This window comes from Rissa tridactyla, chromosome 4 (assembly GCF_028500815.1).
Source record: "Rissa tridactyla isolate bRisTri1 chromosome 4, bRisTri1.patW.cur.20221130, whole genome shotgun sequence".
NCBI classification, from domain to species: domain Eukaryota; kingdom Metazoa; phylum Chordata; class Aves; order Charadriiformes; family Laridae; genus Rissa; species Rissa tridactyla.
Window position 1 is genome coordinate 76,825,167 of NC_071469.1, and position 25,046 is coordinate 76,850,212.

At 36.9% G+C, this 25,046-nt stretch overlaps 1 protein-coding gene across 6 annotated transcripts in view; it reads right to left on the bottom strand.

Moving 5' to 3' along the window:
- Positions 1-25,046, bottom strand: part of FTO (FTO alpha-ketoglutarate dependent dioxygenase) — a 249,992-nt gene that overhangs the window by 156,238 nt on the left and 68,708 nt on the right. For all 6 annotated transcript variants that reach the window (XM_054198315.1, XM_054198314.1, XM_054198313.1 and 3 more), the window contains 3 exons: positions 22,772-22,851; positions 20,817-20,960; positions 13,401-13,520 (listed from right to left, as the gene is read on the bottom strand). In XM_054198315.1, the coding sequence (XP_054054290.1) occupies positions 13,401-13,520; positions 20,817-20,960; positions 22,772-22,851 (344 nt within the window). The remainder of the gene's footprint in view (positions 1-13,400; positions 13,521-20,816; positions 20,961-22,771; positions 22,852-25,046) is intronic.

Genomic DNA, 25,046 nt, shown 5'->3' on the forward strand with positions numbered 1-25,046 from the left:
CTTTGTTTACATGCAATATGCATGTCCTAAACATTGCAGGGTACCGTGCATCAACACAGTTCTCCTGTATCTGGCTTCTAGCAGTTTCAGGTACTACCAGAGGGGTTTTAGAGTGGAAAAATGCCAGCGAGGGAACCCTTGCAGGTCTTCCGCCACTTCCATACATTTCCAGATTTGGAGTAGGTGGAACGCCCACAGCATGAAGAAACCTCCAGGTGGAACATCTACTTCAGCATTTGCAGTCAAGGAATGTGTTATGGTCATCTTTATAGCAGGGAGCAAAGCCAGCATCACAGCACACTTCGGTAAACCCTGACAATTGCTGTAGACCACTGGCAAGTCTTTGCAGTTGGATGCAGCAACTCCAAAAACCTGGACAGACAACTGAATTCTCCCGAAAATGTATGAACAGTTACACAATCCCAGGACTGCGTGAAAAACAAAACAGCAAAAAGCCTTCACTGCTTCCCTCGCACCAGCTCCAGCCCTGTAAGGAACACAGCTCAGCAAAACACAAAAAAATAACATGTTATTTAGAGAAAGGTTTGAAATATTAGGGTCAGGGTAACTTCTGCGCAGCCACAACCTTTGAAAGAATTGAAGGCTTTAAAAATAGCTCCTCAGGTCTGAAAACAGTGATTGGGAGACAGCTGGACAAGAATCTCTATCTCCAAATCACCTGAAATGACAGCCATATATATTTATACATTGTAAAGTGCGTGTGTATATGTATACACACACACAATTTTATATATACACACACATATATACTCTCTCAAATACGGCTTCAAACGAGATACAGGTGGGTATCTGCTCTTTTAGAGGCTAAGTAGGGAATGCCTTCTTCCACGTGCTGTTGACTAGGCTTCTTCAGTTTTCCACTATTTTTAAATGGAGGATTTCACTGCAAAGAGAATTTATGCTCTAATGACCAAAGCTTCAACAGACTTAGGCCCCTAAGGAAGAAGGATGCTCCTCTCATCCTCCCACCCCAAATTGCCTCAAAGTAATTTTCAGAAAAAACAGAGAACACAAAACCTTTAGTAAAAAAAAAAAATATCAAAGAAAGAAACACTGCAAAAAAAACCAAATAAAAGAATGTACCTTTGACCTCTGGTAATTCAAATAGAGTGTTAATCACCAAAGGATTAACACCCTCTGCATTATAAATAACATAACCAGTCATCAGGAAATTATAACACCCCATATAATCAAGAAACACTGAAGCCCTACCATAGAATTATGCCCAAGCAGTGGGAGGTACTAAGATGAGAAACTAACATATTGCATCAGTTCAGTAAGATTCTGCAACTCAAGCATTATAGAGAATGGCTCAGTACTTAAATAAACCTCTTTCCCTTTATGTGTACGCTTGTGTACATATACGTGTATGTGCCCACGTGTTTATGTATATAAACACACAAATAAATAACTCACACTTTTTAAATGTTATATGCATTTTTTAAATTGTTTAAAATATATGCACATATAATCTCCGTGAATTATTTTTCTGGGTAATTTCATATGATTTTTGCATTAAAATCAAATAGTTTTTAACATACTTTAAGTAACTTTCTGCATTCAATGTAATTATTTTTTGCTTAAACAAGGACTATTTCTCCCTTATTTGGTTCTGTAGTATAACCCATTGGCATATTATATGTAGTACTATTACTGCACAAAAACATCGAAGAAGAAATTTCTATAATAACACAAACTCTTTTTAAGGGGATCAAAAAAAATATCAAAGAAATTGCTACCCACAATATTCTGCTTTTAAGGAGACACAGAGCTACCTTATCTTTTGCCATCTTCTCCATGACCGCTTCCCCCATTGCAAAGCTTCCCCCATCCTATTTTCTCTCAAACCACACCACTCCTTTTTGCCTGAGAGCCTTTGCCATCCTTCCTACTCTTTCTCAATCTCCAAAGCTTTTCCTGCCAAGCTTGTTTGCTATTCCCACTGTACCCAAAGGTCCATTCCACCTACACATCCAGTTTCAAGTCTTACAACCACTACAGCACTTCAAAACTCCAGTCCCAGGGGACTCCTATTGCCTTTGGTCCTGTTATTCTGTCAACAGAAGAGCTTATAACCCCTCTTTTCCCCATGTTTTCACTGGCTACTGGCACCTGCTGCCACTCTCTCCTTGGCCAACCGCAACCTGCAGTCTGCTGTCCTGCTTGCTTTTTTTTACCCCCACATCTTTCTTTTTCAAAAACCCTACAGGTAAGTAAAGATGTAAACATTAATATGTTTATTATGATGAACCAAATGAGATGGGAAGTGGAACTCTCTCAGCACTTACTGTCTCCAGCTGTGCTTGTGCCTTGCTAATCAACCTTCTCTAACCTCCCAGACAGGAGGGTTCCACTAGGACCAGGATCCCAATGTTTCACCACAAGGAAAATCAGACCTTTTCTTTGATGTGGAGTACCTCATGAAGAACATAAAGAGGAACCTCTCAAGGAACAACAACTCAGTTCAAATTACTTTAATGTGTAATCATGTTTTCTGCTGAGACACAGAGATCAGGGGAGAGAAGATCCGCATCCTCACAATCACGCTACAGTATTTGACCTTCTTCCAAAGAATAATAAGAGAAGGCAGTGTCATAGAATCTGGTGGCACATTGGCAAGCAGGCAAGGCAAGGCTGGGATGAACATGGACAGCTCTTCCCATGTATAAAAACGTTAAAATCAGATGGGGAAAAAAAAAACAAAGTAGACTTTCTCAGTTTGAGAAGCCTTCACAACCTAAACTGCATTAGAATTTCTCCTTTAAGCCTTCAGTAAAAGGACACACTCCTTTAATTCACTTCTTCACATTGCAGAATAACTAGCAAATTTCACCTTTTTTCAAGTCCACTTGAAAACCCCACAGGATTTCTCCAACCTTGTGTCATTCCACAGCTATGAAATAGAGTTTCTAAATTAAATACACTTTAAGGCTGTACCATGAGGAAAAGCACAGCTTAATTAAGTTAACTAAGCTGATTAAACCATGCACTTTCACCTATTACAGGAAGTATTTAGCCCTGGAGCCATCCTAAAGGCACCTCACACAGCATATGACATGTTTTCCAGAGATATCGTATATATTTAGTCACTGCGGAAAGGGAAAAAGCAAACACCCCATATGTCAGCATGCCAACAAAAGAACAGAAGAAGTACCAGCTGATAAAGCAGCTGTTTACATCCCATTCTTGTCTGGAAGGTAGGTATTACATTACAAGGGAATAGATGAAGTTAAGAGAACATTGCCCCAACACCTCAGATCTGACCGTTATAAAACAATTGCAGTTAAGAACACTCCAAAAATCTCGGTCACTGATATTATTACTGGGATCTTTGTATATTTACAAACAACGCGGACAAACACATTTGAAATTGAATAGATTACAGCAGCCTTATTTTAGAAGAAGTAAGATTAACCTTTCTCCTTTGTCGTATCCAAACTAGTGTATATCATTAAAGGAATTCTTTAACATTTTCAATGCTTTCAAAATGTCTAAAAGCAATTTCCAAAATAAAGACATAGCTAAATAGCATTATTCTTATCTTGACTTTTGCCGGTACAAGGGTGCTGCTCTGTGTCTCATAAAGATTTCTGGCAGAGTGAGAAAACCTGGTCAGTATCAGAGTCTTTCCTGGGACCTGTCTGAAGTGTCGACAAGCAGCTAAGCTGAATATTAATACACTCTCCATCATCAAAGCTGTTGCATACCCAAAGGATGAGAAATATTTTAATCAGCTTTCAGCTTGTCTAGTAGAAGTCAGTTTATTCCTTTGGGATTATACATCTATGTGCTCAATTTTTGTCTTCGCGCTCTCTCCCTATATATATTACTTTTGAAACTAGCAGCAAAGAGCCTAAATCTGCTGTTTTGTTGGAAAAAGCCAGTTAATGCTGTGATTCAATTACAGTATTTTACATTTAACAACAAAAACGCAGAAGACGAAAAGCAAAGAAAAAAGTTAAGAAACCAGTCCTGTATCCTGGATTTTAACAGTAGGACTTCTTAAAGAAAGCAGTGGGACTTTTTCGTTTTGTTCAATATTTCAAGACTGATTCATCTGTTGTCTTACCCATCCTTTCCCCTCCCCCAGTAGGTTCTTAAGTTTTGATACTGCAAATTCACAATTCTTTTAGCATAATGACCACCAGTGAAATTGACCCATGAACGTATAGGTATTTTATAATCATGTGTATCAAGTATGTCTTACATGAAAGCCAACAAAAGATCGGTAACAGAATAATAGTCTGAAAAGCCTTGACTGTAAAACTGCAATTGCACAGTAACCTCTCCTTTCTCTACTGTCATTCCTCTGAGAGAGTCAGTCACTGTAACATTGCATTAATGAAGATACCACCTACAGGAGAAGACTTTTAAATGTGAGAAACATTAATAATCCTAATTATGTATATTTTTAATCCTTTTAAAAGCATCATAACATTTCAGACTAAGATACAGCCAGGACTTGTATTGGCCTTTGCATTAAGCATCTACATAAACACAACACAGAATTAATTTCATGTTACTTCATCCCTGCTTCCTTGGGGATAGATGTATTACCATGGTACACGTAATACCATGGTGCTCTTTCCTCTTCCCTACAAGAGAAGACAGACACATAAAGCTTAGCTGCTGAAAGATTTTCAGATACTCTATCGCCTCAAGGAATTCTGGGAACTGCAACCTTTGTGTACTTTGGTACCACACAGCATCAGCTGTTTGTACAGGCTAATCTTAAAATCATTTTTACCCAAATCTTCCATCAGCAACATAGCAAATCATTAGTTTTGAGCAAAGGAGTGAATTCTGTGACCCTACTACTGGAAATGTGGGGTTTTTTCAGCACAGAAACTCCTATTTCATGACACGGAAGCATGACATTGGACAGAATAATGAAAACAATCAGTAAAGGATGACAATGAGTAAACTTACTCTGCCATGTGTCCAAATTACAAGAGAAGTCTTATACTTCATGTATCCGAGCTGAGTTCCACCACAACACTGACAAAACAATTGACCTTCTACAGCTAGCTAAAGAAGCTTTAATCCATTAGCATGTTGCACGCAGCTTGAAGATTGAGCTAAAATATAATTATTAGCAGTGTATATATGCATACATATGCACACATGCACAAAAAAGTAAAATAATCACTTCAGTTTATTACACAGTCATACTGATCCCTACGCAGCTAGGCAACGTGACCCGATGCACTATTCCCAGCTATTCATGGTGCACTTTGCAGAACAGCGCATGCTAAGCATGAAGTCAGATTCATCTTGAGCTTAGCTCCGCTGATGTCATTCCTATTCACAAGGAAGAATCTGGCCTGTTCTCACCATTCCCTTCATCATTCAATTACATTACAGAAATTCAAAATGAGTCCTATGAAAAGAGATGCCATTAGTCTGATTGTGATAAATAATCACATTATTTTACAGGGATAATTTACAAGACTTGCTACACTAACCTTATATTAGAACCTCTGCTGTGAGAGTTAGAGTTCAGACTCACTAGCAGTCCAAGGAGAACTGCCAAAACCTGATGTTAACTTGAGACATTCCAGAAAAGCCAGTAATTATCTTCTCACTGCAGAATAGTAAACATTATACTATGTCTACAGCTTCAGGAACAGAAGCATGTCTAGTAAGAAATGAAAAGTGCCAAAAAGATTCACTGAAAAGCTCCCGAGAACTAGAACTGGGAACTGCCAGGAGACAAACAGGGTCAGCCAAAACACAGTAAGTTCCTTCTGTCATACTTAAATGGATAGAACTTGCCCATCTGAAAAAAAAAAAAAAAAAAAAATCTTAGATGTGGCCCAAATTCTACAATTTCCACTCATGGTAGGGGGGAGGCAGAAATTTGTTGGGTTCCTTCAACTGCAGAATGTTCTCCCCCTAGGACATAGCCCACAAGTAACTCTTTTTCAGTTACAGTAAAAATCATAGCCTCCCTTTATTGATGAGGAATTTAAGATCAGAAATAGTCTGCAATCTAAAACCAAAGTAAAACCTCAACATTTTGATCTCCACACTAATTTTGAAAACCACACTTAAGTTACTCGCACAAGTCAAACAGAGGGTCAGTGAAAGAATTAGCACCTAATCCATCAGAGCATAATGCTTTCCATGGCAAGTACTGAAGCCAAGTTTTATTTCTTTATACATAAAATGAAAGCGGTAATTTTGATCAATGACGAAGTAACTTAAAAAATACATTGCAAAGACACTATTCACTCATGATCTTGTTAGGAATTAGAAGAACTGATGACCAGATAGGAAAGAAAAAGTGTCAATGCAACAATGGCAGCTTTTCGGAAGATGTCGCCTCCTTTGCTTACAAAAGCCATTTGGAAAGTAAAACAGCTGCATTCTATTTTATAGTGGTTACATAGCCACTAAAATACAACAGCAATGAAACCATGTTTAGCAATATTAGTTGTACTCTAGAAAAAAACCTTAAAAATTACAGCAGTGTAGATGGTGACATTTTAGTCATACTGCCATTTGCTTTCACTTTTATTCAAAATCATGTCTCCCCTAGTTTGTAGCAATCACAGTAAAAATTATTCCTGCCAAACCACTGTAATTCACAGTTTCAACACCAAATCTTTTTTTCGTATCTATGTAGCATGTCCACAAACATACATACACGCATGTAAAAATCCATAAGCTCTGTATCTGATCACTCCTGTGATTACATAAATGAGAACTAGAAATTGCTTTAACTATTAGTTAATAATTAATCAGGTTTTATATAACATATAGATACACAATTTCAAAGATACAGAAGCATTTCTTTTCAAGAAATGTTATTCTTAGTGTTCTAATATGGTCTTCTATTCTGTTTTTCTACTAGGAAATAGATTTCTAAAGAACATAAAAGGCTTTGCAAAGAATAATTGGACTAGTAAGACCATAGCACAGTACTACTACTTCGCTATTTCCACAGCAAATAATAAGCCTTGATAAACATACTGTTGATAAAAAGATCTTTTGTTATTCCAATATATGTCCATCCAAGGTTCTGGGGAAAAATAGTGGAAACAGCGCACAATTTTATACCATCTACAGTAGCCCCATCATATTTTGCTTTCACTGAAATCAATCACATAGTTCCTATTAACAATAAAAGGGCAACACCAGGTTCTAAAATACCCGCTTCCAGGACTGGCACTGGATTTGCAGGGATGCAGCAGGAGCTACGATCTGAGCTCTTCCCCCTCTGCCACACACTGGGTGACCCGCAGTACTACCAATGTAGCCTAGCGCTCTCTAGATTCTTTTCCTATGCTGTTCTGCTGCTGAGAAGTGCAAGTAGTCGCCCCCAGTGCTCATTCCCTATAAATGTTTTTTCTCTAAATATAACTTTATATGATTCGGAAGTTACATAAATAAGTTAATTAGAAGATCATCACAGTTAAAAGCCCCAAAATAGCTGTGTATGTATTTGTGTGTAGAAGCACGTACATACACATACTGTCCCACTGCGGACCAGCTCTGGCAGCCTATCCACTATGAGAAAACTGTGATGGAGAATCCTGCTTAAGCCCCAGTGCTCAGCTCAGACACAGAGATCCATTTGCACGATTCAAATGCAAGACTGGGGCACCTATACACACAGTTTTGATTTCTGCTGATTGTGTGTTATACGTATTTATGTTTTCAATACTAACACAGAGCTCATCACATTTTACATGCAAGTAAACATGTCTACTACACACTATCATATACATCCGATAGTATAAAAATATAGTGAAGATGACAGAAAGAAGCCCTATTACAGCAAGAGTTAAGCACAAGATAACAGAATTCTAGTCATCCGAAACCAAAGCTCACCAAGATGAAGTTGTGTGCACAAGAACACCTACCACCGTCAAGTGTGTAGCTGAGGTGCACGTGCCCCTGGAAGGGAGGGGAGCAGTGGGAGAGATGCCCACCGCCTTCGCACCATCTGGTGCGGCACACGCTACCAGCCACCCGACGTGATGCACAGCTGCACGAGCCACCCACCGTCCTCCCCTTTGGGCTGTCACAAACGCATCTCACTTTCCCACAGGACACAAATCGTCCTAAACTTTTCCTGGCTTATGCCAGTTCACATTATAACCTTCACGTTTTCAGCTTAATTCTCACAGTACGCAGTATGAGTTGGAAGACTGCCCTTTTAACAATTCCAGTTTATAACTGAAACGCTATAGTGGTTCATATCAACACAGCTCAGATCTCAACCTGCTCACATAAGGGTTAAAAATAGAAAGTGCTATCCACTGGTTTGCTCTGATGTTCCTGTAGATATTGTCACTGGATGTATCCTCAGTAGAATTCTATTCAACACCTCTGTCTTTAAGTACAAAGCTGTAGGCTGTAGCAGCTTTAGGAAACATAAGTATCCTTTTTTCTGCTGCACAGTATCTGTGTGTGAAATTCTCTAAAGGGGTTTAAGTATTTACCCTGAACACTATCAGACAGTTTCTAAAATTTTCCTTATCCTGTTGCAAAAACACTTCAAAGAGAATCATAAACACAGTCCTTTGTGCTTTCAGCACACACTTTGTTTTGTAAGCTTAAGTCTGAATTCCCTCAGAATTCTAAATACTTTTTTCTGAAAGATGTGCAATACAACTTTACTTTTAAAAAAAAAAAAAAGATTGGTAGTGATTCTACTGCACACTATGCTGAATTGTTTCTCCCATTTCTGACAGCAAAAAATACTGGGGTCAAGGAAATTAGTGCCAAAAAAAAGAAAAAGTCTTCAGGATCAGCTTTTGTTGTTGTTGTTTAAGATAAAAGGTACATTTCCAGAAACATCTGACTCCTAGCATACATAAAATATAACCTGCTAAAAAAACATTTATTTAAAGGGTCTGGCCTAAACAGATAAGAAGAGCCCCAAAAGACAAGAAATATGGCTAAAATTTGGGTGTTTGAGCTGCCATGTTGTGCCTACATTTCACAGCTCATTAGGCAAATACGATCACCCATCACCGCATGGCCCTCCACTAAAGGAGTGTGACACTGCGATATCCAAGCACAACGGGAAAGCTAAAAAACGAAATTAAAATAATACCTCAGAATTTCTTGAATTTTGGCTGACAAGGTCAAACCAATTCAAATATCAGTTAAGTTGCTCGGCATTTTCTGAAAAATGCTGAAGAACCAGCCAGCCTGCTTGTGATCCCGTTATTTTTTTTTTTTAATATAATTGGTTAGCTGTTTAAATTGCCAAAGTCTACAAAAGCTAGGAGGATTCCTTTTAAAAGCATATTTTGTCTTACAGCTTTTTATGGTTATTCTGGAACTGAAATACTCTGATTTAAATACATATTTAAACCCTTGTTTTAATTTGGGGGGGGGGAGAAGAAAGAAAGGAAGAAAAAGAAATAGAAATATATTATGGCCCTGGGCTGAGATTTTGTAGCTCAAGTTTCAGCCTAGACTCAATTCTGTCAGGCTGTAAGCCCCTGACAATAGTGGCTTATAGCTGAAACTATGACATACTTCATATGTAGCAATAGCAGTAAATAATGAAATAGACCTCAAACAGGAAAGAAAAATAATTTTATGAGAAAATAGCCTTGCTTTCTGATTTCAATTTAGTTGTATAAAATGATAAAAGCCTGCTACTGAGAAGAGCAGTAATACCATACAATTTTTCAAAAGTTTTACAAATCAAGATGAAAGTTGAGCAGAAAGATATCAGTTTGCATGAAGTGCCACTTTGCTCATTTTAACGACACAGAGTGTGCCCACTTCTGCTTTTACACTACATTTATAAATTAAAAGGTGTGCTTCATTTCATTATCGTTAGCTGGATTCTAGGATGCCAAAAATGAAACAAATGGTGTCACAATTACTTGTGTTTCAGTTATACCGTTAAAAATGAGTCCTTTAAGATCTATGTTTCATTCCTTTTAAGTAAATCCTTATTGCAGGCAAACGGTTATGCTGTTAGATATAACTCCAGTTCAGTCATACTTTTCTCCGTGTTTTAGTTCTACAATTTTTTTCATCTTGCCAAATTCCTGCATAAATAGGTAGGATTAAATGCAGCCTAGCCTACCTAACATAATTATATATGTTGTGATTTTATAGTGCAATGAAACTGATACATTTTAATAATCCCAGCCTTGGCTCTTACCCACTAAAGTCAATAAAGGTTATTAAGGCCAACTGCCATATAAATACATTGCTACATTGCTAAATGGACTGTCAAAGCAGGAAATACAATTCACACCATATAGCACTACTAGGGTCTTCATTTATTTTATTTTTTGTTTTCTAAATGAACACTAGATATGTCAAAAAAGTCTTTAAAGATTCAATATTTAAGTATAATCATATGTGTCTAGTTTTCACCCCACAAACAAAACCCATTTCATCGATTTACATTTTCCTTCTTCAAATGTGAATCAGCCTAAAACAAAATAAAGAAAAAAAGACTGTAGGACTTCCGGAGTTCTTACCGATTTGGCATGGTGTTAAAAGATTTTCATAGCTAAAATAAATGTCAGATTGCAAGGTTTGCATGATATCAGACCCTGAGAGACAAATTGTCTCTCCACTGAATCTCAAAACAGCTACAGCAAGACTTCCTCACATCACATGAGATTTCAGCTTTTCAGACTTCTCTTTACCCAGAAAGCAAAGCTTGTACAGTCTTTTTTCAAATGGTAACTCTCCCTTTGAATTCCGCAAGCATTTATCCTGATGTTGCAGACGATAACGTGTTAATCTTGGATGACTTTTAAAAAAAAAAAAAGCCTCAAACATTTGAATAGCCTTCATATTTTCAAGGGAGGGGGAAAAAGAGAAGAAGATTGGTTAAACTGCTTTGGATTTAGTGGTTCATAAATTCATGAGGTAATATTGTGGGAAATGTGATGTTTTATCAGAATGTCATTCAAATGAAAGGTTTAACATTTACATCACAAGAGCAAGCTCTAAGTAAAACTATCCTCAGGGAAAGAAATGCCAGGAATAAACATTATGATAAAATTCTGTGGTTGCTATAACGTACAAAAATATTAAATAAAGCCCAAAGGTTTGAAGACACTGGCTTAAACTTCCTGCAGTATCATACTCTGCTGTGACACTGGAATAATTACAATTAGCAGAATCAGAAATTGTTTTGGAAACTTTCTTTTCTTCTTTATAACTGCTTTACTAAACAAAGGAAAAGGAAAAAAAAAAGGCACACAGGGACTCCAAGACTGACTTTTCTATCACTCCAGACGTGTATAAAAAAAACATAAGTCAAGAGTTGTTCAGTTCACACACAAAAGTAAGAAAAATACATTGCTTGAGTATTTTCTTCTAAGAAAGAATTCCTTTTAAGCAACAATATTATTCTAAGACAAGATCAACAATTCTAAGACATTTTTACTTTTAACATTTTGACACGATTTTTCTTTTTAAAGAATCATCCAGCTAAAAGTATAAATTTGGAGAAAAAACATCGACTCTAGACTACTGGGTACCTTCAGAAATACCTTTTTGATTTAACTTAATGCTGTGGAAGCTAAGCATGCACCAAAACACTGCACTTTTTATGTTAAATTGCTGTTGAATTTGTTAACCCACAATTGATTTCCTGTGTTATGGAATCTTAGAGATTACAGCTAACTTGAAGCAACAGGGATAATTCTTGATGTTAATGCTGCATTTCTATGTATTTTTATTAAGTCAATGCCTGTTGTTGCATTGAAACTGCAGCTCAACATTGCCCCCTACTGTCATCTTCTGAAACACTAAGGGACAAAAACGCAGGTTAAATCCAAACCAAACCAAAACAAAACCCACCCTACCTCCAAGTCCCAAATACAGTAAGCATCAAATTTACTTAGAGACTCAACAAAACAGACATTCTCAATTAACATTCTCTTCTGTCTCCTTCAATAGTTGAAATTAATTGTGATTAATATGTTATAAGTCATAAAACATTAAAGCGATTTTTAAAATTTAAATTAGAAGCAGCTTCTGTCTTGGCCCAACCTTTACTTTGCTGATAAATATCATCCTGAGGCCTGTTGAAAGGAGATACACTGACGCCACCATGTTTCTAATTAGAGACACATGGTAATGTCACACCAATTGCAGAAAACCTAACCCTTGAGAATTCCTGAGTTTGCTGTTTTTCCATGTTCTCAACACACAATGGATATAAAATAACAATCAAACATTCTTGTCTCTACCTCATCTAAGCCTGTGTTACAAGAGAGTAAGTTGTCATTTGAAAGAAAAACAAACCAAAAGATTTTTTTTAAATTATAAAGGTCATTCAAGAATGTGAGGACATAAGAACACAAAAATGAGGAAAAAACCCACATAAACAAGTTATAAATAATTTCTCTCCTTTGGTAGGAAAGTTTAATGGTCACTGATTCCTTGCAGCAACTGATTTCACAAATTAACATTGTACTTTTCCACACGTATTTTCCAAGTCTGAAACCAGTTGCTGGAAAAGCTTACAATATGTTTGAGCGGGTTACTGAGTCACAACACTTCCCTCGAAACCCAAGAGCATATTCCTGTTGCACCATGCCTCCAGAGACTGAAAAACGTCTCTACTACAAAGCATATTCAGCATCCTCAGCTACATTACAAACTTTTCCAAACTACGGGCAAATTGAGACTTACTCTGTGACCTGCAGAAATGACTGAGAAGCAGCTCCTAATGCATACGTATGGATATGAGCAAGATAAGTTTGTCAATATAGTGCCTTCAGCATACAAATCTAGAGGCAGACATGCTGGTAATTGTAGCGAACTCTTTCACTAGCAAAGTCTCCCAACTGGGACAGCAACAGCACGCAGGCTAACAGTGCTCGTCACTGAGTGTTTACAAAGAAAGCAGGGGTATACTTTCAAGCACAAAGGAGCCAATATCACTACAATTATTCAAGAAATAATCTCCTCTTGGTGGTTCTAGCTACGGTGTAAGTGTGCAGGTGGACTACAGGGAGATAGTTGTACCTCCAGATCATCAGATTTTATTCTCAACTTTCCTCAGATGCAATTCACCGTTGCTCTCACTGGCAGAGTTGCCTATCTTGGGATTGCACAAAAAAGTTGACAATGCACAGTTTCATGTACCAATTCATGTGATATATTACTGTCATCCTATAAGGCTGCCAAACTTTTAAACCAAGCAAAGTCAGGAAATAACTAAAATCTTGGGTTGTTTCAACGTTATTTTGCTCACATTTCTTCTGGCTACTGGGGAGAAAAATAAGAGGTGGCAGCAGAAGGCTGACTGATTCTACTTTTCATATGTTCTGAATAAAGTTTAATACCCATTACTACAGTACAATTAAAAAAATAATTGTGAGTGCTCTCACAATTAAGCTCTAGAGGCTTTAGACTATAAAACTAGTACTTACCATAATCTCCATTTTTCTCCAAAATTCTTCCAATTTAGCCATAGGCTTAAGCCACCAATCACTGCACTTCAAATACCGCTTGCCTTGAAACCAAAACTGCCTAAGCCACTCAAATTCAACCTGCAAGATAAAAACATACAGTAGCATAAACATCTGTGTTCATTATTTGGGGCAGGAATGGGGTAATGCATGAATCCAGCTATAACCAACGAATCCCATAGAACAGAAGGTAACCAAAGTACTCATTTCTAAATGCACCCTTACACCCAGCTGTTTATTTTATTTCTATTGCACATGAATTTGTGACCTGAGCTACTCCCTTCAAATCTAGAGAGGTGCAAACCCCAACTCTTTTCTTTACATGTGGTACATGTACAAAGAACATTAGAAGTTCAGGTCTACTCCTAATTCAGTCAAATATGTACCAGCTCTGGCTTATTTTCATTAACATTGTGGGTTTCAAAATATTTCAGTCATATAAAAGATTGAAAAAACTTGCAGTAATAAAATTGCTAGAATGCAGCCGAGTCAATTGCTACAGAATGAGAGCAAAGCATTACAATGAATCACAGTTCTTCATATTTTACCAGACAATCTGGTTACCAGATAGGATACCAATAACTTCAGGATTAACTGGATCTCAACAGGAGACACGATAGCCCCACTCGGGCAGACCTGCCGGGAAGAAGGGGGGGGCCCTGAAGCCGCTTGCGCTCCCTCCGCTGGATCTGCCGTTACCCAAAAACCCACCAACCCACAACAACACTCACCTACCAGGAGCCAAAACACTTCTTGGGGCACCTGAAGTAACAGGTTTTTCTAGGACAAAGCTTGTGTGGAAACTGTGCTTTACAAAGAAAACAAATCCCCCACTGAAGCAATGAAACTTCCATCAGGAGCAAGCTAATACCTTTATTTAGAATATGAAACACAACAAATGATATAACGCTTTACTAATTGTGTTTTTTTTTTTTTTAAAAAATCATATATGGATGGCCCATCAACTTTAAGACAAGAGAAATGTTAGCTTACTAAAACTATAATATAAATATACAACTCATCAAATATTCTTTAAACGAAGTAATTCCATTTTTCCTCACTTTCACTGAGCCTTTTTTCCTTTAATAGTAATCCATAGTTCTGGTCTTTAGCATTCTGTATTTATCTTTGTTGTGGTAGTTATGTTTCACACCGAGTTCAAAGCTGCTTTAATCATTATTTGTACCACAAAGAAGTTTTTGTTTATCCCTGCTCCGCTCTGATGATGCGAACAACAACAACCTGCCAAGGTGAAAGAATAAAGAAAACTGCCCAAAGCTGTCACCTAACGTTTTCTTTCCTGCAAGGGTGAAGAGAACGGCTACAGAAATCTGAAGGCGTTCCAGTTAACATTAACTAAATGCTTGGTCAATATATGTTAAAGACATATGTGTTAAATTTGAAGTGAATAAAAAGAATATTAAAGCAACTTTGTTGGTAAAATATAACATGATTAGTTGGCAGACATCGATCTTAAAACATTTTCAAAGAAACTGACTGCAAGTCTAGTGACTTTTCAGCACAGAAGTTTGATGACATCCTTCCTAAAAAAAAGCTGAAGTTTGCTTCCTCTACAGTATTAAGGAGGTATGAAGGATCAAGTTATGGTTTGTTAAAAATCCGTATACACAGTTTTGGGAAGGCTGAGCGTATCGACAGTACAACTAGAATTTTAAGTACTTAAATACTTTTTTGTCCTCCCCTCATTTCTTTTTGGTTTTGCTGGCCTCTGCCAGTGAAAGGGCTATAACACATGATGGCTGGCAAACACCCTTCAGGAAGTGAATCACATGAGGCCATTAATGAATGAAAAAAAATTATTTTTTTTTAAAATTAAAATCAATGTAACAACATGGCTCATCAAGACAAGAATGTATTTCAGTCAATCTGATTTTTGACTAGTCATATTGATTTGTTACATTAATCTATGTAATTTCAGTCCAATTCACGTCTGGCATCTTGGCCAAATTTTAAATGGATCTCAATCCTCTACAGAATATACAGCTTCCCACAGAAGAGCTGCTTTTTACATGTAAGAGGTAAAGTTTAGCAACAGGCTACTTCATTTTCTGCAGGATTAGCTGGTCTCGTCAGAGGTCAGGGTACCAAACTGCAACGTGTGGTTGTTTAATGATGCGGACTACCATTTACCAGAGCTCTCAAATTCGGGTCCATACTCAACGCATGATATCTCCGTTTCACTCTAAACTGAGTTAAAAAAATGGGGGCTGGGGAGAAAAACAATGTTTCAACCACCAACTTAGCCATGAAGCTGCTTGACAACTGACTGCTCTGAACTATCACCTCTGAACAGATAACTGTTGATTCTCTGAAAAAAAAAAAAAAAGTAATGTCAATGAGGCAACAGTGACATGATTTGCCCATGGCTTTATCCGTGTTTCAGTCATAGGCAAGCATGAATACTTAATTTTGCTAAAAATCTCCAGAGATTCCAGTTATGCTAAGTTTGTTGGGTATTTTTAATGAACACATGAACACTTTTCACACCACATCCATTACTAAGTACATGTTCTTACAAGAACATGTGCTATCTGCTTTGCAAGCTTTCCTAAAAGCTGTATGTCCTCTTGCTTTCATCGAACGCTACTCAGGAATATCTTTTCCTGGAGCAGGAAGGCACTCCTATTGCCTTGCCTCCTTCCATAAACAGGAGGAGCTGTACCAGGAAAAAAGCCACAATAGAAAATACTGGAGACACAAAAACTCAATTTTAGCCTTAGTGGAACTGAACTTACAGAACATTCATCTTCCCTGTCAAAGCTCTCAGGTTCACAGCTCTTGCCAAGGATTTCGTCAAAGGGTTTTAATTCGGAGACTCCCACATATCAGAGCTAACTTTAGTTAGCAGTAGAAAGCATTTTACGTGACTGAACAGGACAGAGCCTAAACATATAAAAAATATATATGCTGAGTGTTTTGGGAATAATTTTCATCTCCTAATTAATTTTCAATTTCGACTTACAAGTGTGCAAGTAAGCTCAGAATCAGGCCTCATATCTCTAACCTCAACATATTTTCAAGTTGTCCTTTAAACAATGATTAAAGGCCAATTTTAGGTTATAGTCAATACCGGGTAGTAAAAGGCCAACGGTAGCATTTGACATTTTGTGAGGCACTGCTCCTCAGTCAATTATTTAAAAGTATTGGTTATTAAATGCCACACGTGCAGGTGATCTATATTTTCTCTCTTCTGTACTAGCCAGCCACCAACCATGCTGTCAGCTCACTGTGATGTGCTAAAACATATTAACCTTCCTTCGGCTGCGTACACCACTACCCTTTCTCAGCAGTGCCCTTGGTCTCTAACACTGGATACCTTCAACTTCGCTAGCCCAGGCTTTTCTACATGCCTGTGCATTCACCACACTTAAATTTGTCTACTGGTGCCATAAAAATGGATCTGCTGTAGGCAAAAGCGACTGTACCTCACAAGCAACAGAGCAACCAATTCAGTCACAAGTTTTAATCATGGTAATCAGGCTAAGCAAAAACCCTGATGAAGACAAAACCCTATCTTTTCAAACTTCATTACTGACCTTGAAACCTGCTACATTTTCGACACAATCCCCAGATGCTAAAAAAAACTCCTCTAGTGTTTTACTTCATAGAGAACATGCAATTATTATTTTGGTGTTGGCAAATAAAGAAGCTTTGAAACTATCTCACACAACATGTAATATTATCAGATTTTGCATTACTCAGAGCAAGGAAAACAAATTTTCTTTGAAATGTGAAGAACAGGCTGGTGATGATCTTTTCTGCAGATTTATTTTTATATGTATGGGCACTTACATCATCTGCCCAGTAGTGTTTTATTACTTTAAAAAGCACTGGCTTGCCAGGTTTCCCCAGGTCCCCTCTAGCTCTGTTTGGGGCATACCCAGTAGCTATATATAATTTGGAAAGCCAAGCGTGATTCAGTAGGGGCAAGAGGTTCACATACAGTGAACTCTGCAAGATCATTTATTTCAGGATAAATTATTACTAGTCAAACAGCAATCTGCTTGCTTAAAGGGGCAACTTCATTCAATCTTGACCACTACGTGTGCATTGTTAGACTACTGTACTTGACAGCTGACCAGGTAATTACTTCTGTTCACCCTGCTCACCAGATACCCTGCTATCAAAGTACTTGTTCAGACTTCAAGCCCATAAGCTACTCTGACAAGCAGCACATGAATACCCTTAATTAAGGTTATCTTTACTTACAACTACAAAGTACATACTGGGAGTGAAGTGACTCACACATCTAACAAACAGCACATACCTCACAATTACTCAGATATTCCTTTGAAGGCTGTTTTAGTAAGGGAGACCATGACAACAAAGCTAAGCCTAAAGAAATATTAAACTACCTGGCTGCCCGCTAGAGATGTAAAAACCTCCCCAGGTTAGCATCTTACCTTTTCAACAGGAATACCTCTGTCAAGACATCGAAGGCAGGGCTGTGACAAATGAACTCTGGGAAATCTAACATCAGTAAAGACATCCCCCAGACACTCTCCCATACCTCTTCTAGAGGTTTCTCTGCCCACCACGAAAATGGAAAAAACTAGGTCTCCACCTATGCCTCAGATCTTCAGTTCAAACCCACTTTATCAGCACGGCAAATCAATTTTCCTGCCCAGGAATACAAAAGCGAAGGCACAGAATCATACCTCATTCTTTCAGACTTACTCTTAGGCTTTTTCCCCTCCAGCAGACGCAGGTAATTCATCCAGACCTCATTTGGCAGAGCAGTTTCAGCACAGAATGTGAATCTGTACTAACCTACTGTATTTGAGCTTAGTTACACAGAGCCTGATGGTATTGTGATGGTTCTGTTCCGGTTAATGACCTATGAGGACTCATGACTTCAGATGTGCCAGCAAGAGGGGTAAAAATCCCAAACCCATAGCATCGCAGGAAGGTGAACAATCTAGGGCAATGGCTGCATCTAATTATCCGAGTTGAACCCTGTGAAGAACTTCAGTTATGGTAATATTTGAAGGTGAACTACAACCATACCACCTCCTCTCCAGATGGAAATACTACCTAATTTCAAGCTCATAATCTTTGTCCAGAAGAATAGAAAAAAAAATCACAAGGAGGTTTAGAACTAACACAGAAAGCTGTATATCAGAACAGAAATACACAGGCAATATTGGCTGGCAGTTCTTCATTAATTCCATGATTGGATTTTTGTACAATTCTGTCTTTTGTATTGAAAAATATGAACAGACTAAGAATAAAACCAAACAAAAAATAAACCAGGGACCAAATCCTGACTACGCCAATCAAATGGAAGACTCATTTGCATTAGTAAACATTTTGATTCTTTAAAGAAACAAAACACATTCTTGTTCTTCGCCTGCCTGAAAAAATTTGGACCTAAAACCTGTATTAGTGCCTGAAAATATAAAGATTTATCACACAAGTGAGTAAAAGAAGCTTTTACATCCAAAAAAAGTTGCATTAGCCTCACAGATGCATGTTTCACTTCAGTGATGGTCAAAAAAGAAACATGCATTTACCACAGCGATAAGCCACTAGTAATTTTGTCTACTTGTGTAGCAAATAAATGAAATTTAAATGCCACTTTAACATACAGAATTTATCCTTCAAGTGAAGAGGTGACCTTGGGAATTACAAAAGATTGATTATAAATTATAAAAGAATTATTAAAAAAAGGTGTTTGTATTCTCTTTTCAAATGAATTATAGATCCAATGTGTCTACAAAGTCTAAGTGTGCAATATGTACAAGTTAAACAATGATTTCTGCTACAGTATATCCCATATGCGTAACAGGAAACATCCCTGTATGTCACATAGCAAAATTATTCAGGTGACTGCGAACACCAGGGGCTAGTCTCTCACCTGATGTAACCAGCACATGCCTTTGATGTGAAAGGACCCGTGCAAATTTACACCAGCTGTGCATGTGGCCCTAGCTGTGCAAACCACATATGCGTATAGTTTTATGGACTGAGCCTGATTAATGTTTTGTAAAACCCTGCATGCATCAGACTTCTTTAAATTGCTCTAGGAGCTGTTTTGCTAAAAGCCAAGGGTGGAAATCTTTTGCCATCACTATATTCAATTTTACCATCTGTAAACACACAATACAGATAAAGTGTTCTACCAAGTTTTAGTAACAATACACAATATTACACTCCTCAGCAGATAGCAATTTAAACATTTTACACAAACTCTAATTCGAGTGAAAATTACCTGTGTACTCTATGGCTCCTAATAGTGATCATACTTATCTCAGTAGAAATACAGAACAGCTCTTTCAAAACGTCTGAATATAGGAGTGCTGTAAGAAAACCTGATATTTATGCAAAAAGTGGTTCAGAAGTTTGTATTAACTGGTTGCTATAGCCATTTTTAAAGAGAGATGCTCTTTTAAAGAGAGATCAGTGCTTTATAGTTGGGAACAGCAAAAGATTTGTTTCAGGTAAAAGGACGGCTTTTCCAGAGCAGCTAAACAATCCGACATTTTAATCACCCAATACATAGCTTTGACTAGATTATTTAAAAAAAAAAAAAAAAGAAAAAAAGAAGTCTTAAATCTACCATATTCAGAAACAAGACCCTTGTAAGAAGACCCAGTCCATTGTGTCACATTAACTCTATTCACTAACAGAGAATAAGAAAAATTACATGTTTTGTGATACTGCCTACCTTTTATACCACAGGAAAACCTGTTTCTGCAGTTTCCCAAAATACTGTCTGATATTTTCAATTCATTTGTCAAATTAATGTATTTCTTAAGACTGCAGATCTGTACTTCAACCAAGAAGGCACTGCCAGATTCAGTGGAATCCTGTGAAAGTGCACTGTTACACTTGCATATTTTGTAGCACAAAATGACCTATTTAAACATATTCCTCAGAACTACTTCCATGGTATTTTCTTCAGAATATACTTTAAAGCACATACCCACAACTGTGTCACACATGGCATTCTATAAAAACCTGGTTAAACACCTGACAAACAACTGAAAAATTTTACCTGCTCTTTCCCTGCAATTTTTTTTCCCCCTTTTTGTTAGAGAGTACTAGTTTGGTTTGTCCACCGCACTATCAGATTTGGCGTGATCTTACTGATCTTTTACTACTGATCTACTACTCTCTTACTCTACCAGCAGAGGGACTTAAAAAGGAAAAATGAAAACTTCCTGGGAATGAAAGTATCAATCCAAGCTAATCCCAATTACTGCACCCAAGGAAAAAAGTCATAAAAAACAAATTTCAAACTTATACAGGGCAATGCTTTGTGAGCAGCCAAACACTCTTAGTTGCCGTTAATTCCATGAGCAGACTGCACCTCTCAGAATCTGACTGAAGTATTTTCAGTGTAGATCATCTCACCTCATTATGTATTTCTTCTACTTGCTTTACAACTGCAGTTTCCAGTGATTTCAAAGATAAAGCCTTTGAATCAGAATCAGTCTGTAAATTCTGGAGTGCCAGTTCACATTGTCCAAATATGTATTCCAATGTTCCTCTCGAACACTATAAAGATACAGTAAAAAATCATATACAGCCACTTCATAACATATGTATTTCTCAAATATACTGAATTATTTGCTTCTGAAATAATAAAAGTGAAGGAGCAGAAGGAATGTATTTCTGTAACTTTACTTCATGATTTTTTTTTAAACAAAAGTGTAATGCATCCTGGACTGTCTGTATAGTTATTGATATAAATTATGCAAAAGTCTAAACCATCAAACATCTAAGGCAACCAGTACAGTATAGATTGAAAGGAGAAAAAAAGGAATTCCTTTTAAACTTACTTTAAAAATATGGCATACAAAAACATGTCCATACTTTCTATTGCTTCCTGGCCAGTTTTTTTTTTTTTTTTTTTTTTTACAGTATTTCAGAATCAGCTGTATTTACCCAGTTGTACGGGCTCCCAGTGACACTAAAATGGAGTTCCATATGCAGTCCGAGCAAGCTGTTTGCTTGCAGAGTGTAGAGAATATGAAGAAAACAAATTTGCGCTTCTGCTCCTTTTGTTTTCATTACATTTCCTTCAAAATGAGAAGGAAGTCTGTAAAAATCCTCTTGAAACAAAAGAAAGACCTACACCTTTTAATTATTTTTCAATTAACTACCTGTATCTTCAGTTAAATTTCCAGGAATAATCTTGAATAAGGACCCCATGGTCTCATATTCTTTGCAAAAAAAAAAAAAAATAATTCCATACTATACAACTTGAAGTCACAACAGTTTACATAAACAAAGCATAATCACTTAATAGGGGAACATTTCATACTATGAAAATACGTATGCATTTTCCTGCAAAAGTAACACAGAGACAGAAGCAGTAGGTCAGAGCATTCTTAAAATGAGAGATGAAAAATACAGAATTATTTGTTTTAAAAGGTACGGTGTACTTTTACTGTATGTCAAATCCCGGTTCAAGGAAGCAGAGTTTATACTGGTTTGGGAAATAAAGGCACTATTTTCACATTACAAATTATATATATGTATACGCCCATGTTTGGCGCTATTGCTTCATTTCCATTCCTGCACAAATTAGGGAGAGTAATGGGAAAAAAAGAGCATATGGATACATGTCTCTCTCTTGCTTCAATAGTGGTATATTTTGTCTTGCTGAAAGAAGAAAGTGGTAACTGTAATTTTTTTAAAATATCTTTGTACAATACAGACTATTTTTATTTTTCTGTATGCTTTCCCATTAGAATGCTACATAAACAAAACTAGTGATAACACCATGGAAAGCAATAGGGATGAAAGATCTAGTAAAAAAAAGTTAGAAAACGTATCTTAGCACTTGAGAATATGAGGCTGAAGGCTTGTTATCTCAGAATTACTCTGAGACAAGGGACTCTGTATCACTTTTCTGCTTCTTCAATCCTCAGATGCATGGAAGGATCCAATTTAATCCATACTCCTGACTCCTCTTAGCTGTTCTCACCTCCTAAAGGCCATTTTTTGTCAGTGGACACTGCTGACATACACGTTTTGAGTTTTTCCTATCTCATGATGAATGCTGCCTTTCAACTAGGACCAGGATATGAGCACAGCAAAAAGGTTTTAAAACATTTCAAGTAAAAATACAGTTGTTTCTACATTTCATCAGTAAGCCCATTCTTAATTCATATCTACCAATGCAGAAACAAGCGTACCTCAATCCAAAAATAGACAAATAGCACTTGTTCAAGAGAACAGTCTGAGTCATAAGTGTTAACTGTGAACCACAGATCTGGATAAGGCAACATGATGCTACAATATAGGGTACCGGAATATTAGTTTTATGAACGACCAAACAGTAAACTATTTTTGATACTTACATCTGCCACTCTGTGAGTTGAGCTGAATCGAGGAGAAAAACCAGCCAGAACACAGTGCTGATGTGTCATATTGAGATCATCTAGGGACAGATTAGAAAACCTTAAGTACAGGGGAAAAAAATTATACTTAAAAAAAAATTATTCTGGCTGGATATGAATTAAAGTCACTACATTGAACATTTAAAGAAAAAAAACAGAATTCAGTCACATATTACTATCTTCATTGTGCTCTAATGTTTAGCAGAGCGTAACTATTCACTGTTGTAGCGTTAAAGATCTTTATTCATCTTAGTTTCTTCCCAGTTTATACAGTTTGGAAATGGCATTTTCCCACCTCTAATGGGAAAAGCTCAACTAAACAAATTAATTATTTCAAAGTTGAGGATCACTACAAACAACAAACTACTCAAACTACCACCTCTTTTCTCAAAAATCACTAAACAGTACTGACATTTCCTGAAAAAATAAACAAAGAAAGAGAAAGAAACAAGTCAAAGGCATATTATTTCATCTTTTTATCTGAAACTTCTCTGAAGTTCTCCCTTCAGCTCAGAGCCAAGAAAATGGGAACCCAGAAAGCAGAAACAATCTGCTCAAAGACCTGTCTTCGGAGGGCTGTCATGGATTTGAGTTCACAAATTGGCAAACAATTCCAAAAACCTTTGTAGATGGAACCACTTGGTGGTCATCAGAGTTTTGTCAAAATTATCATAACTGAAGAACGCCTGAATTTTGACAAATTAGCACTTTTTAAAGGAAACTTATTTCTCTGGAAAAGTTCTGACTAAATTTAGTAGCAGCACTCACTGTTATGTTGAAAACCATTCATCAAATGCTTTCAATTCAAACAGTTTTGGTGTTAAAGTTATGCTGCCCTCTCAACCTTCATTCAGGTTGAGAACACTCAGGAAAATCTATTAAAACATTCTGTAAAATCACTCCTGGGTTATAGTCTTGTAAGTTAGTAGAAAGACACAAAACTAGGTGACCTGAAGCATCACCAAATAAAAACCTGTCACAAACAAAATTAGAAGAGAACAGGAATAGACACCTAACAAGATGCGAGTTAACTTGGAGTCTGTGTTTTCAACAATATCTGTTCTTTCAGGGAATTTAAATTCTGTCATCTTCATACAGCATGATGAGAAATTATCAAGCTTCATCCTTCCATCACATAAATATAACTTCTTTAAGAGATCAGTATTTGAACACCTGAAACCCCAAATTCCCTACTAATTTTTGAAAATGCTCTTTTGATCATAATGACAGACTAGCAGACTGAAGAGTGTGAGGTTTAGCGGTATTCTCTTTATTACTGAAAAAAAGAGATGCTCTACAACTTTTACTTTGCCCTGCAACAAGTCTGACACTTTAAAGTCTAATGCGAAAAGTCTAATGAATAAGAATTCAGAAAAATGACTGAATTTATCCTAATCGTAAGAGCAGTGTCTTCTTTTTATGGATTTTATGAGCAACTATTAACAAAATCATACACAAGAAAGCAGATAGCATCACAAACTTGAAAAAAATAACAATAAAAATCCCAATTTATATGAGGAATAGGCAGACAAGTGTTATGAAACACGACTGAATTCCCACTGAGAAGTTTTGATGGGAGGCTTATTTTCTATTTGCATAAGGTTTGCAGATAGGTGAAGCTGAAAAGCTTGAAAGAACACTCCAAAACAAACAAAAAGAACACGCGAAAAAGCAATTTCCTACATTAAGATATGAGTGTTAATGTCCTGGTTTGAGCTAAAACAAAACGAAATTTATTTTCAGTCATTTTACTTTTCGGTTAAGCCTCTTCTAACTAGCTAACTTTCTGAAAAGTAAAATTATTGAAAATAAAATACTATCTGTTTCACGTTGCATAGAGCCAAGCCTTGCAAGGGCCACGGAACAATATTATCTCTGGACATTGCAACATTTAAATATCATAATCACTTTTGAGAAGAACTGCAACAGAAAACAAACCTAAACACTTCCACGACCCCATTCAGTGCCCATTCATTGTGGTGTGCTTTATGTAGCAAACATAGCATTAAAAGTATTACATTTTGATTTGCACCTTTATTCAAACCCTTGTCAAATCTTTAATTGTAGAGCTCCCCCTTGAAATTGCTGCCAACTGTCTCTAATCCTTTACGACTCTTAGAAAAAAGCCTGTAATTTTAATTTAAGAGTTTATAATTCATCTAAAACTGTAATTGTACAAAAATAGTTGAAGCTTCATGGATTGCATGTCTCAAAGGATATTTAAAAAATACATTTT